The sequence below is a fragment of the Leucopleurus acutus genome, assembly GCF_964270905.1.
Source record: "Leucopleurus acutus genome assembly, chromosome: 1".
Lineage (NCBI taxonomy): Eukaryota > Metazoa > Chordata > Mammalia > Artiodactyla > Delphinidae > Leucopleurus > Leucopleurus acutus.
The window spans coordinates 139,983,998-139,999,610 of record NC_139142.1 but is presented as its reverse complement, the minus strand read 5'-3'; the positions used below and the strand labels follow the sequence as shown (position 1 = coordinate 139,999,610).

The following is a 15,613-nucleotide window of genomic DNA, read 5'->3' as shown; positions in this document are numbered from 1 at the left end:
ACATACATAAGCTCCGGTCTTCTAAGGTTCAGTTTATTGTTTGGAGTCATGGAGCCCACTGATATACACACCAATATCTTTGTTTACTAGTCAGTTCCTGTCCTACGGCTCTTGGTACAGACCTGACCTTTCTGAAATGCTTGCTCTCCGTTCCCTTCCTTCCCTCCTGCTGCCCCCCCAAATACCTTTAGAGCAGAGGCATGATCCTGTCACAACCCTCCTCTAGCCCCACATCTTCAGTGGCTGACCACTGCTCAAACATTAATCCAAAGGATGGAGTCTGGGATGAAAGGTCTTCCACGGTCTGGCCTTATCCTACAGTTGCAGCCTCAAATTCAATGTCACCCTCACTTTCTTAGAAGACACTGTGTCCAGACACATCTCACATTACCTCCTTCTCTGAACCTTAGCTCATGCTGCTCCTTTGGACTGAAATGTTCTTTTCCCTGTTTCTTCTGATAAAGGCCTACCCATCCTCTAAAACAGGGGTTGGCAAACTACAGCATGGAGGGCTACACTGGCAACTGCCTTTTTTGTAAATCAAGTTTTATTGGAACAGAACCATGCCTCCTCAAACACCTATTGTCTATGGTTGTTTTCTCGCTATGATGGCAGAGAAGTGGCACCTGAGACCAAATGTCTTGCAAAGCATAAAATATTTACTAAATGGCCCTTTCCCAGAACAGGTTGCCAACCCTTGTACTAAAAGCCCAGTTTAAACAGCATCTCTCCATGTTCCTCCTCAGATTATTCTGTTAGAAGTAATGTCTCCACCCTTTGCACTTCCGTAGTGCTGAGTCTCTCTCTCTCTTTTTTTTTTTTTTTTTTTTTGCGGTACGCGGGCCTCTCACTGCTGTGGCCTCTCCCGTTGCGGAGCACAGGCTCCGGACACGCAGGCTCAGCGGCCGTGGCTCACGGGCCCAGCCGCTCCGCGGCATGTGGGACCTTCCCGGACCGGGGCACGAACCCGTGTCCTCTGCATTGGCAGACAGACTCTCAACCACTGCGCCAACCAGGGAAGCCCATGCTGGGTCTCTTTATCAGAGTCTTCAAAGGATTCTCAAACAGACTGTAAATGCCTCGGGGGCAGGGACCACAGCTTCACATCTCTGTATTGCATTGCACAGAGGGGGTGTGCTTTATAGATATTCATTAAAATGCTTAATTATTTTGTAGGAATGTCAAGTCAGATGAAGAGCAATGTTTTACTTAATCAGATTATAGAACTACTAGATTAAGGAAGAAACAAATACTGATCAAGGAGACAAATTTTGCCCGTAAAGCAAAATAAACATTCGTGTGACTAACCGGCACAAAGGAAGCTGGAGGAGTAGGGCTATGTATATTTCCTAAGGACATGAATGTCGACTCAATTCAGACAGAAGAAGTAGACTTCTCCCACACTGACATGTATATGATTCTAATTCAAGGAATAGTGTCTGACTTGGGAAAAGGATAGAGTAGAATTAGGAGATGCCGAAAGTCCTTTCAAGAGCTGTTGAAGCTTGGCTGTAACAGCTGGATGGGAGCTAACAGAGGCAGCCCACAACTAGCAGCAGAAAAGAACTTTATCTTCTAAAGCTCACCCCTTCAGGGATTTATTAGCAAGAATTAAATGTTTAAAGGAAGAGCAGAATCTGACCGGAGCTCTGCTTAATGCGAGAAGGGAAAAGCGTGCTCAGTTTCTCCTGCAGGGAAGAGGGGGGCCACCCTAGAAGGCAGATTTCCCATTTCCGAAGCTTTAACTCTTGAGAGAAAGTAGGGGACCTTCCGAAGACAGCACTGACAATGGAGCAGCAAAGCATGGGCAGCCTCAGCTGCTGGTTAAGAAAGTCTGGAAGTTATGGTTTTTCTCGGCTGTTGCTTCTTTCCTTAAGTCAACTGTATTTACTAAATGTTGTTTAAACCTTAGAGATCTCTTCTTGAGGCTTAACTTGTATTAATTCCCTAATGTGGAAGCTCAGTGATCTAACACACCGCAAAAAGCCAAACTTTGCTTCAAAGAGGGAAGGCTTAGAGGCACTTCCGAGTGGGTTAGGGAGTGGATGGATTGAGGACAGCTTTATCGATGCTGGACGCACAGATAATGGGTTCTGAGCTATTACCCTAATCCAGGTAGGAGACCTGGGAGCGATTAGCAGCCCTGCTGAAGATGCTGTCTGCAGGTGCTGCTGGGAGATAATGTTATTCTCCCTGAAGGGACAGGGCTGTCAAACCACTTCCATAAAAATCTAAGACCCAGCCTGCTCGACAGCTGTTTCCTGCATTTGAGGAAAGCATCCCATTAGTGCAGAAAAGCAGGTGTGGGTGCTTTGCGTACGTCTGAGACAGATGATATAATTAAAAACAAAGGCAAATCTCAGCTTAACTCCTCCCCACAAAACAAAAGGCAAATCCAAGTACAAAGAGGCAAACTCAGTCTTACATTTCCAGGCAACTAGGTGCTAACTAAAAAGCAGAAAATGTGAAAACACAAGGAGCATAAGCAGGTGGGGCAGAATTGGTTCCGGCGTCTCTGAAAGCTCTTCAAGGCAGAGCGACTGTAAAAGTAAAAAGAAAGCCCATGTAAACAGACGCGAGGACATCAGAGCTTTCCTAAATCAAAGGGAGGAGTGCTGTCAGACACCAGGTGGAAAGTATGTAATGCAAAATTAAGTCTAGCAGTGCTCAAACAAATAACAGCATCTTTCCACTGTCTCTCTGGCACGGGATCTTTGGCAAAGACTTGGTTTTAGACAGGAATCATAAAAGCCTGTTGCTGAAGAGAAGGCAAGAACTGAATCCAAGTAAAAAACCAAATGCTCAAGGATCACCCTCTCTCGTGTGCCAGCATTGATGAGGAACCTCCGGCCGCGAATCAGGATATCACTCTGAGATGTTTCCTGGGGCTGCCACTACCTGTAACAGGTAACCGAGAAGGGTCACGAAGCCCATCTCAGCAGCCTTTCCTGATGCTTGAAAGCAGGCCATGTCGTATCACCTGCTTAAATACCCTTTTAAAAACACGCTTGAAGTGTTGGTAAGGATGTGGAGAACCTGGAACCCTCATGCGTAGCTAGTGGGGATAGAAAATGGTGCAGCCACTGTGGAAAATAGTTGTGCAATTCCTCAGAAAGTTAAACACAGAATTATCACATGACCCAGCAATTCCACTCCTAGGTATATACACAAAAGAAATGAAAGCAGGGACTAAACAGATACCTATACAGCAGCATTATTCACTATAGACAAAAGGTGGAAACGACCCAAATGTCCATCAACAGATGAGTGGATACAAAAATGTGGTAGATACATAAAAAGGAATTAATTTCTGACACATGCTACAACATGGATGAACCTTGACAACATTATGCTAAGTGAAATAGTCCAGACACAAAAGGACAAATACTGTATGATTCCACTGGTATGAGGTACCTAGAATAGGCAAATTCATGAGACATAAAATAGAATAGAGGTTACCGGGGGTTTGATATAGGGGAAAATGGAGAATTATTGTGTATTAGGTACAGTTTTGGGGATGATAGAAAAGTTCTGATAGTGGTGGTAGTTGGACAACATCGTGAATGTACTTAATGCCACTGAAGAATACAGTTAAAACTGTTAAAACCATAAATTTTATGTTTATATATATTTTACCACAATTTTTTTTAAAGGAGAAAAAAAGCCACATGGTGTTTCATTTCTCCAAAACGCTCCACACTTTTTAAGAGCTGAACGTTCTTTTAGACGCTAGCTTCAGAAGAACGCTGTTGAGGCAGACGGTGAAAGTCTAGTGACTAAGACATAACTCTGGCAAGCTAGCCCAAGGATTTCCAACATGAGGGTAGGCCAAGTGATTGTCGGCAAGTTTGAAGTAACAGTGGGGGGCAGGGATGGCACAGTGTGGAGGGGACAAAAGGCTGTAAGGAATTAGAACATATTTTTCTTCTCATGGTGATAGGGAGGGGGGCAGAGAAGGCACAGGTCCTCCTCCATGCCCCAGCTATGTTTTTCCTGCCAATGGCCACGGGTGTATACGTAGGTCATGAACAAGGACTGAGCCTGGATCTGAGACCTGACTCCACCACTCATGAACTGTTCCCCTCAGCAGGTCCCTCAACCAGGCTGAGCCCAGCAGCCTCAGCTCTAAATGCAGATCCTGATAGGACCCTGCCAGCCCACCACCACTGTGAGAGTGCTGCATTACACGAAGCAGGCAGACCCAGGATTCCTACAGTCTACGAGTAACACACGACCCCAGTACCATAAGTGAGGTCTCGTGATCAAGGTGGGCTAAGGATGCCTGAGCATAGACCCCCAAAATGGCTTCAGGAGAGCCAAGGCCTGCCTTGATTTCTGTATCCCCACTACTCATCCCAGTTGCTGGCGCCTGGAGGGTACTCGAGGGAAGGAATGTCTAAGTCTGGACTGTTTGTCTTCAAGGGGTACACAGGGAGAACACAGACAAATTACAATAGATAAATTACAATAAAATAAAATATGGTGAGTGCCAAACTGGAGATATGATCAAAGTCCTATGGGAGTCCAAAGGAAAAATCTCTCTTTGCTTTTCCTTTTATCTATCTGTCTTTTATTCTTCTGCCATGTATTAAGAAAGCAAGCAAGGACTACAGATTGATTTATAATGTGTTAATTGCAGGTGTACAGCACAGTGATTCAGGTATATATCTATTCATTTTCAGATTCTTTTCCCTTATAGGTTATCACAGAATATTGAGTAGAGTTCTCTGTGCTAAACAATAAGTCCTGTTGTTTATCTATTTTAGATACAGTAGTGTGTATCTGTTAATCCCAAACTCCACTTTATCCCTCCCCCCACCTTTCCCCTTTGGTAACCGTAAATTTGTTTTCTATGTCTGCGGGTTTAAAAGAAACCATTTTCTGATTAGAATGAGGTCATCACAGGGGAGATGCTGAACACACGGGTTCACTTGTGTTTCTTTCTTTGTTCTGCTGGGAAGAAGGAATTACTCCTAGAGAGACAGTTGGTGGGTGGTGGGGCAGAAGGACACATAACTAGAGCAATTAATTTAAATCAGGTAGGCTTTTGATGTCTAAGAAGAAAGGTACAAATTTTTACACTTGAGCCCGCATAATCCTAGAGGCTTCTGGCAATGGGTGGAAGAGAAGGCTGTTTTCTATTTAGCCATTACAAGGAAAAGCAGAGTTTTGTTAAGCAGCCATTGATAAATATTGGAACCTTGAGATAAGAAAGGAAAACTATGAATTAAGCCCTTGCCATGCTAGAAGCTGTATGTTTATTATCCTATTGAATCCTTGCATACCTCTAGGAGGTAGTGGTTTTGTATCTACTCCGTGTTGCCACTCGCCCATACACACTCAGAGGAAACCTCTCAGACAGCAGACTGACAGCATACTGAGGTTTGTTCCATTTTAAGGAAAGGTAAGTGTCTTAGTCTGTTTGGGTCACTAGAGCAATATATCACAGACTGGGTGGCTTGTACACACTAGAAATTTATTTCTCACAGTTTTGGGGGCTGGGAAGTATAAGATAAAGGTGTTGGTAGGTTCAGTGACTGATGAGAGCCTACTTCCTAGTTGACTCTTTTCCCTGTAACCTCACATGGCAGAAAGGGGTCAGGGATCTCTCTGGGGCCTCTTTTATAAGGGCACTAATCCCATTCATGAAGGTTCTGCCCTCATGACAGAGGGCACCTCCCAAAGGCCTAATCACCTCCCAAAGGCCTCACCTCCCAATACCACCACCTTGGAGGTTTCAACAAATGAATCTGGGAAGGATGTGAGCATTCAGTCTACTGCAGTAACCGAAGGAAACCACTTAATATACCTATAATAAACAAATATTCATTAACTTTATAAATGTAAATTGACAACTAAGGATAATCAGTCACTGGAGCAAAAACAAAAACAAGGGCAAATTACAATAAAAATTCTTAAAAGTTAGTTATGTAAAGAAAATTCCTTACTTTGATAAGAGGTGTCTATCAGAATCTTCAGCAAACATCTGTTAGAAGCATTCCCATTGTCAGAAACATGATAAAGAAGTCCACTATCAATATGATTATTCCAAAAATTTTTAGAGGTCTGAGTCTCTAAGTGCAACAACATATGAAAGAAATAGGAGGTAGAATACTTCAAGGGAAGATAACATTAATATTATCTACAGATATCACACGATTTTCCACCTAGAAAATCCATGTTAAATAACTGAAAAACAATTCTATTAGAATTGTTAAAAGAGTCTAGCAAGGTGTACAGGTACAAAATAAATAAATAAACTGATTTAATATGCATTAGCACGAGTAATTGGAAATATAATGGAATAAAAATCTTATCCCATATTAGGAAAAACTATAGCATAAACCTAATAAAACATAAGCAAAGTCTAGGTAAAGACATTTTATTAAAGAACATAAAACAAGGAGATCTACTATGCTCTGGAATCAAAAAAGTCAATATTGTGAAGACAAATTTTTCTTCTTCAAGTTAGTCTGTAAGTTTATTGAACTTTCAATTAAAATCTCAACAGAAGTTTTATAGATTTTGACAAATTGATTTGTAAAGTGTATGTAGAACAAATGTACAAGAAGACCCAAGAAAATTTAGGAAAAAACAAAGCGTTTGGGAAGAGTCAGAGAGTTGACCTACAAAAACTTAAAACATATGAAATTACAGTAATGAAAAAAAATGGTACTAAAGGAGGAAGAGACAGATAGATCAATAGACCTGAACTGAGAATTCACAGGTATATCTACAGATATTTAAATTTAAAATAGATGGTAGAGGTGTCATTTCAAATTAGTGAGGGAAATTTAATAAGCATTATTGGGACAATACTGTCTATTAGGAAAAAGATCCCTACCTCACACTGCACACAAAAATTAATTCCAGATGGATTAAACACTTAAATATAAAAAGAGATTATAAAAGTAATAGGAGAAAATATTAGAGAATAATTTTATAATGTTGGAGGTGGGCAGGTCTTCCTATGTTAGACAAAATCCACTAGCCATAAAAAGATGATTGATAGATTTGACTAAAAAAAGACTGAAAGTTTCTCCACAGAGCAATAGGTATCATAAACAGAGTTGAAACACAAGATAAAGATGAATAGACATACATGAAGAGAACGGTTATTATTCATAACATATATGAGTTCTTAAAATCAGCAAGAAAACTACAAACACAATTCTTAGCAAATTCATAGAAGGAGTACAAATAACGAAAATGAGTGGTCAGGGAAATGTAAATTAAAAAGGTATACTAAAAATTAAGTACATTCATAATATTTAGTGTTGGTAAAGGTGTGGAGAAATGGTTCTTTCATGAACTTTTGGTGGGGGTATAAATGGGTACAACTAAACGTGGAGAGGAATTTTGCTTTATCTTTCAGAATTTTAAGTGTTCATTCCATTTGACCTATAAATTCTATTTCTAGGAGTCTATCCTATAGAAATATTTATGTAAGTATGAAAGGATACATATTAGGATATGCATGGAAGCACTACTTGTTAAAGAACCATTCTTCAAGTTTTCTTCTCCAAGAATTTGCTGTTTCTTCTAGAAACATCTTTTTCTGTTATTTATCTTGGGTTTTCTCTTTCAGGCTTTTAAAAATGTCTAGTGATCCTTGGTTGTCCATTCATGTTATTTTCAATCATCCGTTGATATTTAAGACAAAAGTGGTGGGAAGGCTGCCTGAGAACTCTGTACACATTGGCTGAGCTTATTAACAGGCCAAGTTCTAAGAGATGGGGTACCAGTCACTCAGCAGCTCCTTCTTCCAATTCCAGAATGAATACTGAGGTCTTGGAGCACCAATCCTCTCAGCCACGCCCTTTTGAATGAGGAAGTCAGTGCCAGCATTCTGAACGTGTGTGTGGGGACTGCCTGCTCACATACAAGTTTTTTCACTGTTTCCCTGTTTTTCAGCTCCATTCTCCCTTCCCACCTTCCATTTTACCTGCTGTCCCCCAGACTCACAGGCTCATGGGGCTCTGCAGGCAGGTCAACCCCCCTTTATCACAGTCCCCTCTGCTACCTAGGCTGTGATTTCCTTTGCTCTATTAGTGAAATTTCCTCCACCTACTCTTGAGAATTTGTTCCAGAAATTTGTTAAAATCATGTAATAGATGCCCTCCCCCCCATTTTTTTGGTGGTTGTAGGTTATACCTTCTCTTATTCCTTTAGTGTCATTTTGATGAACCTTGGGAGGAAGGGAAGAAAAACTCATGTATGCAGTCTGCCATCTTGAACCACAAATCGAAAGTATTATTTGCAATATTAGAAAACTGGAGCCAGTCTCAACATTCCTCAGTAGGAAAATGCTTAAATAAATTAGGTTACATCTGTTGTATGGAATATTCTTTACTCAAAAATAATGAATTAGCTTATTATATGCATTGCTATGAAAAGTTATCATGATATAACATTAAAATAAAGGAGCACATTGCAGAAAGTGTATATAGTAACATGAATTTTAGAAAATATATATTTATTTGTATTTCCACAAAGGACTGGAGGGTATACACTGATGTGTTAAGAGTGGTCCTTTATCTCCATCTTTACACTTGAAACCAGTGGATCAAGTGTGAGGTTGGCATGGAAGAAGAATTTCATCTTTTTGCTCTATATCATCTGTATTGTTCAAATTTTTTACAATGCATGTGACTAAATCTTTGGAATTAATCATCATACAGATGTGAGGCATCATATCATTTAAATACGCTAGTCTTTCCCACATAGAAAGCTGCTCAACTAACAAATTAAAGGCTTGCAAATTACAGATGATCCATGATACTTGATTTTTAAAATGCTGACCACTACTTTCATTGTTTAAAACTTTTAAGAAAGCGTGCTTAAAAGTAAAGGTATTGCCAGTTTATTTTAATTTTTTAAAAAAATTTATTTATTTTTGGCTGTGTTGGGTCTTTGTTGCTGCGTGTGGGCTTTCTCTAGTTGTGGCGAGTGGGGGCTACTCTTCGTTGCGGTGTGCGGGCTTCTCATTGTGGTGGCTTCTCCTGTTGTAGAGCACGGGCTCTAAGCACGCAGGCTTCAGTAGTTGTGGCACGCGGGGTCAGTACTTGTGGCTCTCGAGCTCTAGAGCGCAGGCTCAGTAATTGCAGTGCACGGGCTCAGTTGCTCCGCGGCACGTGAGATCTTCCCGGACCAGGGCTTGAACCCATGTCCCCTGAATTGGCAGGCGAATTCTTAACCATTGCGCCACTAGGGAAGTCTGCCAGTTTATTTTTAAAAGTTTATAAATCTTCAAAAACAAAAAGAATCCCTTCTAAGTCTAAAGCTCTATGACAGTGTAAACATGTTGGCAGGTAGAACATGTCCTGTAGAATCAATTTTTGCTTGGTATGCTTTTATGTCTGATTTCTTAACTGTTACATAATGACATTAGTAAATTGAGCTGGCTGAACTATGCCAAACTTTGATATTTCAGCTAAAATAATTTCACAACATCTTATTAAGGAAGAAGCAAGTAATATAAAATGTCAATCATTTTAATAAAATTAGATTTAACTTTTTATTTCCAAAGAGCAGGGTTCAGAATAATTCAAGTGGAAAAGGAGACTACATAGTTTACAATAGATACACTGGTTCTAAAGTATTTTCCACGAAAAAAAAAAGATCTAGGAACCTATAATCTACCAGCTAGTCTATATTTTGGAGCAAGTGAAAAATTCAAATAAACACTGAAAAGTGGAGCTCATTTCTGCAGAACTTCATTGGTTTCCAACCTAAAATGAGACAGATAAACATCCTATCTCCTGAAATCTGTGTATCATTAAACGTCGTGATTTCTTCAGCATTGCTCAGAGAAATAGTAAGCATCACGAGGTGCTGAGCTGGCCTGTCTTCCCAGCTACACATGGGCCAGAACCCCTTGTGAGTTACGGCAGGGCCAGGGCCAGAACTCAGGCTTTCAGAATCTGAGTCCAGCAGGTCCAGTTCTTGATGGCCAAACCAAAGAAAGCCATAAACTCAAGAGTCAGGTTGAATGCTCCATCGCTATTTACATATTAGCCAAGGCTTTTGGTATATATGCCTCTTTCTTCTGTGAAGTTTTTGATTTTTTTAAATTGAAATATAGTTGATTTACAATATTATATGTTTCACATGTTCAACATACTGATTCAATATTTTTATAGATTATACTCCATTTAAAGTTATTATAAAATATTGGCTATATTCCCTGTGCTGTACAATATATTCTTGTTGCTTTTTTATTTTATACATAGTAGTTTGTATCTCTTGATCCCATACCCCTATCTTGTCCCTCCCCCTTCCCTCTCCCCATTGGTAACCACTAGTTTGTTCTCTATATCTGTAAGTCTGTTTCTGTTTTGTCACATTCATTCATTTTTTTAAATTGGCGTATAATTGCTTTACAATGTTGTGTTAGTTTCTGCTATACAATAAAGTGAATCAGCTATATGTATACATATATCCCCTGCCTCTTGGACCTCCCTCCCCCACCATCCCACCCATCTAGGTCATCACAGAGCACTGAGCTAACTCCCTGTGCTATACAGCAGATTCCCACTAGCTATCTATTTTACACATGGTAGTGTATTTATGTCAAATCTAATCTTCCATTTCATCCCACCCTCCCCATCACCCCTGTGCCCACACATCCATTCCCTACGTCTGTGTTTCTATTTCTGCCCTGCAAATAGGTTCATCTGAACCATTTTTCTAGATTCCACATATATTTGTTTCATTTTTTAGGTTCCACATATAAGTGATAACATACAGTCTTTGTCTTTCTCTGTCTGACTTATTTCACTAAGCGTAATACCCTCCCATTCCATGTTGTTGCAAATTGCAAGATTTTATTCTTTTTTTTATGGCTGAGTAATATCCCATTTTTTGTACCACATGTTCTTTATCCATTCATCTGTTGACGGACATTTAGGTTGCTTCCATATCTTGGCTACTGTAAGTAATGCTGTTGTGAACATTAGGGTGCGTATAACTTTTAGTATTATCCTCTTCTTCCGATATATACCCAGGAGTGGGATTGCTGGATCATATGGTAGCTCTATTTTTAGTTTTTTGAGGATGCTCCTTACTGTTTTCCACAGTGGCTGCATCAATTTACATTCCCACCAACAGTGTAGGAGGGTTCCCTTTTCTTCATATCCTTGCAAAAATTTGTTATTTGTGGTCTTTTTGATGATAACCATTTTGACAGGTGTGAGGTGATAACTCATTGTGGTTTTGATTTGCATTTCTCTGATGATTAGTAATGTTGAGTATCTTTTCATGTGTCTTTTGGCCATCTCTATGTCTTCTCCATGACATTTTTCACAGAACTAAAACAAATACTACTAAAATTTATGTAGAACCACAAAAGACCAAGAATAGCCAAACCAATCTTGAGAAAAAAAAAAAAAAGCTGGAGGCATCACACTCTTTGACTTCAGATTATACTGTAAAAATACAGTCATCAGGCTTCCCTGGTGGCGCAGTGGTTGAGAGTCCGCCTGCTGATGCAGGGGACACGGGTTCGTGCCCCGGTCTGGGATGATCCCACATGCCGCAGAGCGGCTAGGCCCGTGAGCCATGGCCGCTGAGCCTGCGTGTCGGGAGCCTGTGCTCCACAACGGGAGAGGCCACAACAGTGAGAGGCCCGCGTACAGCAAAAAAAAAAACCCCAAACCAAAATACTACAGTCATCAAAACAGTATGGTACTGGCACAAGAACAGACACATAGATCAATGGAACAGAAAAGAGAGCAGAGAAATAAACCCATACACTTATGGTCAATTAATCTATGACAAAGGAGACAAGAATATACAACGGGAAAAGGATAGTCTCTTCAATAAAGACCTAAATGTACGACTGGAAACCATAAAACTCCTAGAAGAAAACATAGGCAGAACACTCTTTGACACAAATTGTAGCAATATTTTTTTGAATCTGTCTCCTAAGGCAAAGGAAACAAAAGCAAAAATAAACAAATGGGACCTAATTAAACTTAAAAGATTTTGCACAGCAAAGGAAACCATCAACAAAACAAAAGGACAACCTATTGAATGGGAGAAAATATTTGCAAATGATATGACCAATAAGGGGTTAATATCCAAAATATATAAATAGCTCATACAACTCAGTATCAGAAAGACCGAACAACCCAATTAAAAATGGGCAAAAGGCATGAACAGATATTTTTCCAAAGTTTTTGATTTTTAAATTTCAATTTTCACATGCTAACTCAATAATTGCATCTTTAGTAAATAACTCCAGATCTTTTTTGAAGCAAGCAAAGTAAAGAATGTCCATTTTTAAAAGTCAGAAGACCATGCATGTAAAAACACTTGGAGACTAAAGTACTACACATGTAGCATGACTACTATTATTAACTAAGCAAATAGCCTAGAATAAGTCATTTAAATAGTGTGGGTTTTAAACAAACCTTTAAAAATGAGGTGATTAAACCACCTTCTCCAGCACTAATAATACAAGTCCTTCTGTTTTCATAGAAATCTACTTTCTATCTCTGTCAAGTTTGGAGAGTCAGTCATTTTAACAATTCCGAGTATTTCACAAGGCAAATTTGATTTTTATTACTAATAACCCAAAGGCCATTCAGGGAAACAATAGGGCAACTGAAAACACTTGTTAAAGGTGTGCATTTTTAAAAAGCAATGATACACATTCGAACTCTTCATTTCCTCTACATTGTGTATTCTGCAGAACAAATGTACGCAGACAGCCAAGTAAGTTTTGTGCATCAAGTCAAATTTTTGTACAAAATACAGTTGACATGGCCAGAAATCACAAGGTAAGAAAACCAAAACTTTTATCATGACCTGGAAGATTGTGGAGAACCCTACTACATACCTCTTTGAAAAATGTTTCAAGACAAGAAAAAAAAGAAAAAAACGTTTCAATGTTTGAAAATGTATAATGTGAAATATAGTCATTGGAAAGTTCAAAAATAGCTTGATAGACTTGTGCTCTAATAGCTTACACATAATCTCAAACAATTGCATGCAGTTTAACTTTGAACATATATAGACTTCCCAGAACAGGAAATTTCATAGGATTAAGTGGAATAGGGGATGAGAAAAAGACCATCCCATCAACTGTGCGCTTTAAAAGAATGAATTTTATGGTAGGCAAATTAAATCTCAATAATAGAAGGAAAGAAGAAAAAAAAAAAGAGCCTTCTGGGTGATGTTACATCCCAAGTGATGCTTAAGTGCCCTAAACAGGAGGCCCTGTTCATCACTTCTGGAAACTCCTTTCACTCTCGCCTGTTCTTCTATCTCTACTCTCCCCACTCTGGCCACATGGCATCACGTCATACTGTCATGGACTCTGGACTTCTCATGCACCCCACTGGTCACTGGGCATAAGAAGTTGAACATGATTTTCGGAATCACCCTTCCATTGATTCTGGATACTTCCATCCTCCTCTGCCTCCTCTTCATCTTTTTTAGGGAATTTCAGGGAATTAGGGAATTTGTATTCCACGAAGCTTTGACATACTGACAAGCTCTCTGAGACAAAAGAAAGAGATTGAACATTTGTCAACTGCTAATAAGTGCCAGGGGCTCGGTGGGGTCCTGAATATCTGTTATTCTATGGATTCTCATGAATACTTGTAAGGTCCAGATTCTTATTCCCATATTCTAGATGAAAACACTGAGGCTCTGAGAGCAGTTTCCACTCAGACATCTGGTGGGTAATCACCCAGATTATCTATTTTGCCTTCGGAAGGCACAGCTTAAAAGCCACTTACTGAATAGAACGAATTCGAGCCAGGGAAATGACTAAAAACTACGCAAAGCTCACAAAAAGTGGCATTGTTTGCTGGTGCATTTGAACACAGTCACACTTAAAGCAATCCCTCAAAGAACATTTTCCATTCTAGGAACAGGATGTTTGTGAAGATTTGCTTTTTTAATAGTACAAAAGAAAGGAATCAAAAAGACCATTTTTTTTTTCTGCAAATAAAAATAACACACAAACAACTCAGGGGGAAACTAGCCTTATTGCCACTTTGGTGGCTCCTGGGTTTGCCAGAGCAAATGTAATAGCTTTCCACTATTAATTGGGTTTGTTTCAGAGTCCCATCGGCCATCCCTTCTTCCTCTCACCAATAAAACCAAGTGAAGCTAATTTTGGATGCATTTGCCCAGACAAAGATGGAAGAGCTTCAGAATCTAGAGTTCTTGAGTTGTCTTCTGGGGTGGTCCTGGTACTCGAATTTATAAAATTAATGATCTCTCAGTTGCTGCAGCCATTGACTGCTGCATGGCCAATGGTGTACCAGAATTGCTCATGGGTGTTATCTCTTGGTAGACTACCACGCTTGGAGATAGACTGCCTGGCTTTGAATCCCAGCTCCACCTCTTCCTTGCTGTGTGACCTTGTCAAGTTACATGATCGCCCTGTGCCTGTCTCCTTATGTATGAAATGGGGAGGGGAATAGCTCCCATCTCCTAGGGTTGTTGAGAGGGTTCAATGATTTAATACCTGTAAAGCACCGAGAATAGTGCCTAGCATATAGTCTGTGCTATTTAAATTTCTGTTAAATAAATAATCAAAAAATAAAAAATGTATATTGCTGTTCATTAAATGTTTTTAAGAAATTGCTTTCCTTATACCATTTGTTAACTGATTTGTCCATGAATTAGAATTGCTAAAAATTAACTTGCAGTACCTGATTTGCTTTGCATAAAATCAGCCAGAAACAGAGAAGGAAGAATCAACAAAGATCTCCTTTTGTGGGAAAATGGGTTAAAAATGGTCTCCCAATATTGATGATATTGCCCAAAATGATCGCTGACGGGTTCTGCAGCTGTTCCAAAGACACACACATACTGTTGCCCCAGGCTGATGAAGCAGAAAGAAGAGAAAAATGGCTTTTGCTTTAGACCCCTGCAGAGTGAGAGACCGGACAGGATCACCAACTGCCCCTGTGCCCCTGAAATTCCAACAGAAAAAGACTGGCAGATCGCTTGGCATTTCAAAGAGCCTCCCCTATTTCAGAGAAACAATTTAGGCCATTCCTGATTTCATAGCCTTGGTTCTCTTGGAAGGAAGAAAGACCGGTTTAAATATGTAGATATTAAACATTTCCTCGCAAGAAGGACTTTTTTACTTTCTCCATATCATTTCAAGGGGAGGCCAGGTAGTGCTTTGGCATTCCCCAGTGGCACCTTCTACAGGTCCAAGGACCTCTGGACACTGCCGTGTCACAGTCCTGGAAGGAATAAATCATCTTGTAGGGACAGCTGGTTTCCTCTGGAAAAAGATCAAGCTTACCCAAATAGTTGTTGCTCTTGTACATCTCGGTGATGTTGATTTTTGTGGCTCCTTGAGGAATCTCAACAACTCGGTGGTAGCCCAGGCTGGTGAGGGCATGCTTAAACACGCCCGACACAACCTGACAGCCCGTGTTATCGCCTCCGCACACCCCGCATTTGTCCACGACTTTGTCGGAGCCTAGGTAGTCATCACAGCCAATGCTCTGCAAAGAGGTGGAAAACAAGAGACTCTTGTAGCATATGTCAGGAGCATCCCAGGGAGGAAGGGGAGAGGGGACGACTGAAGATCCGTTGGTGGGTCTCGACCTGAACTTCCTCCTTGCCCCCATCCAGATCC

The 15,613-nt window shown here is 40.2% G+C and overlaps 1 protein-coding gene across 2 annotated transcripts in view; it reads right to left on the bottom strand.

Moving 5' to 3' along the window:
- The window catches only part of THSD4 (thrombospondin type 1 domain containing 4), a gene marked incomplete at its 5' end in the record, with an annotated part of 540,083 nt that overhangs the window by 78,328 nt on the left and 446,142 nt on the right, over window positions 1-15,613 (bottom strand). For both annotated transcript variants that reach the window (XM_082861410.1, XM_082861411.1), the window contains one exon: window positions 15,275-15,479. In XM_082861410.1, the coding sequence (XP_082717536.1) occupies window positions 15,275-15,479 (205 nt within the window). The remainder of the gene's footprint in view (window positions 1-15,274; window positions 15,480-15,613) is intronic.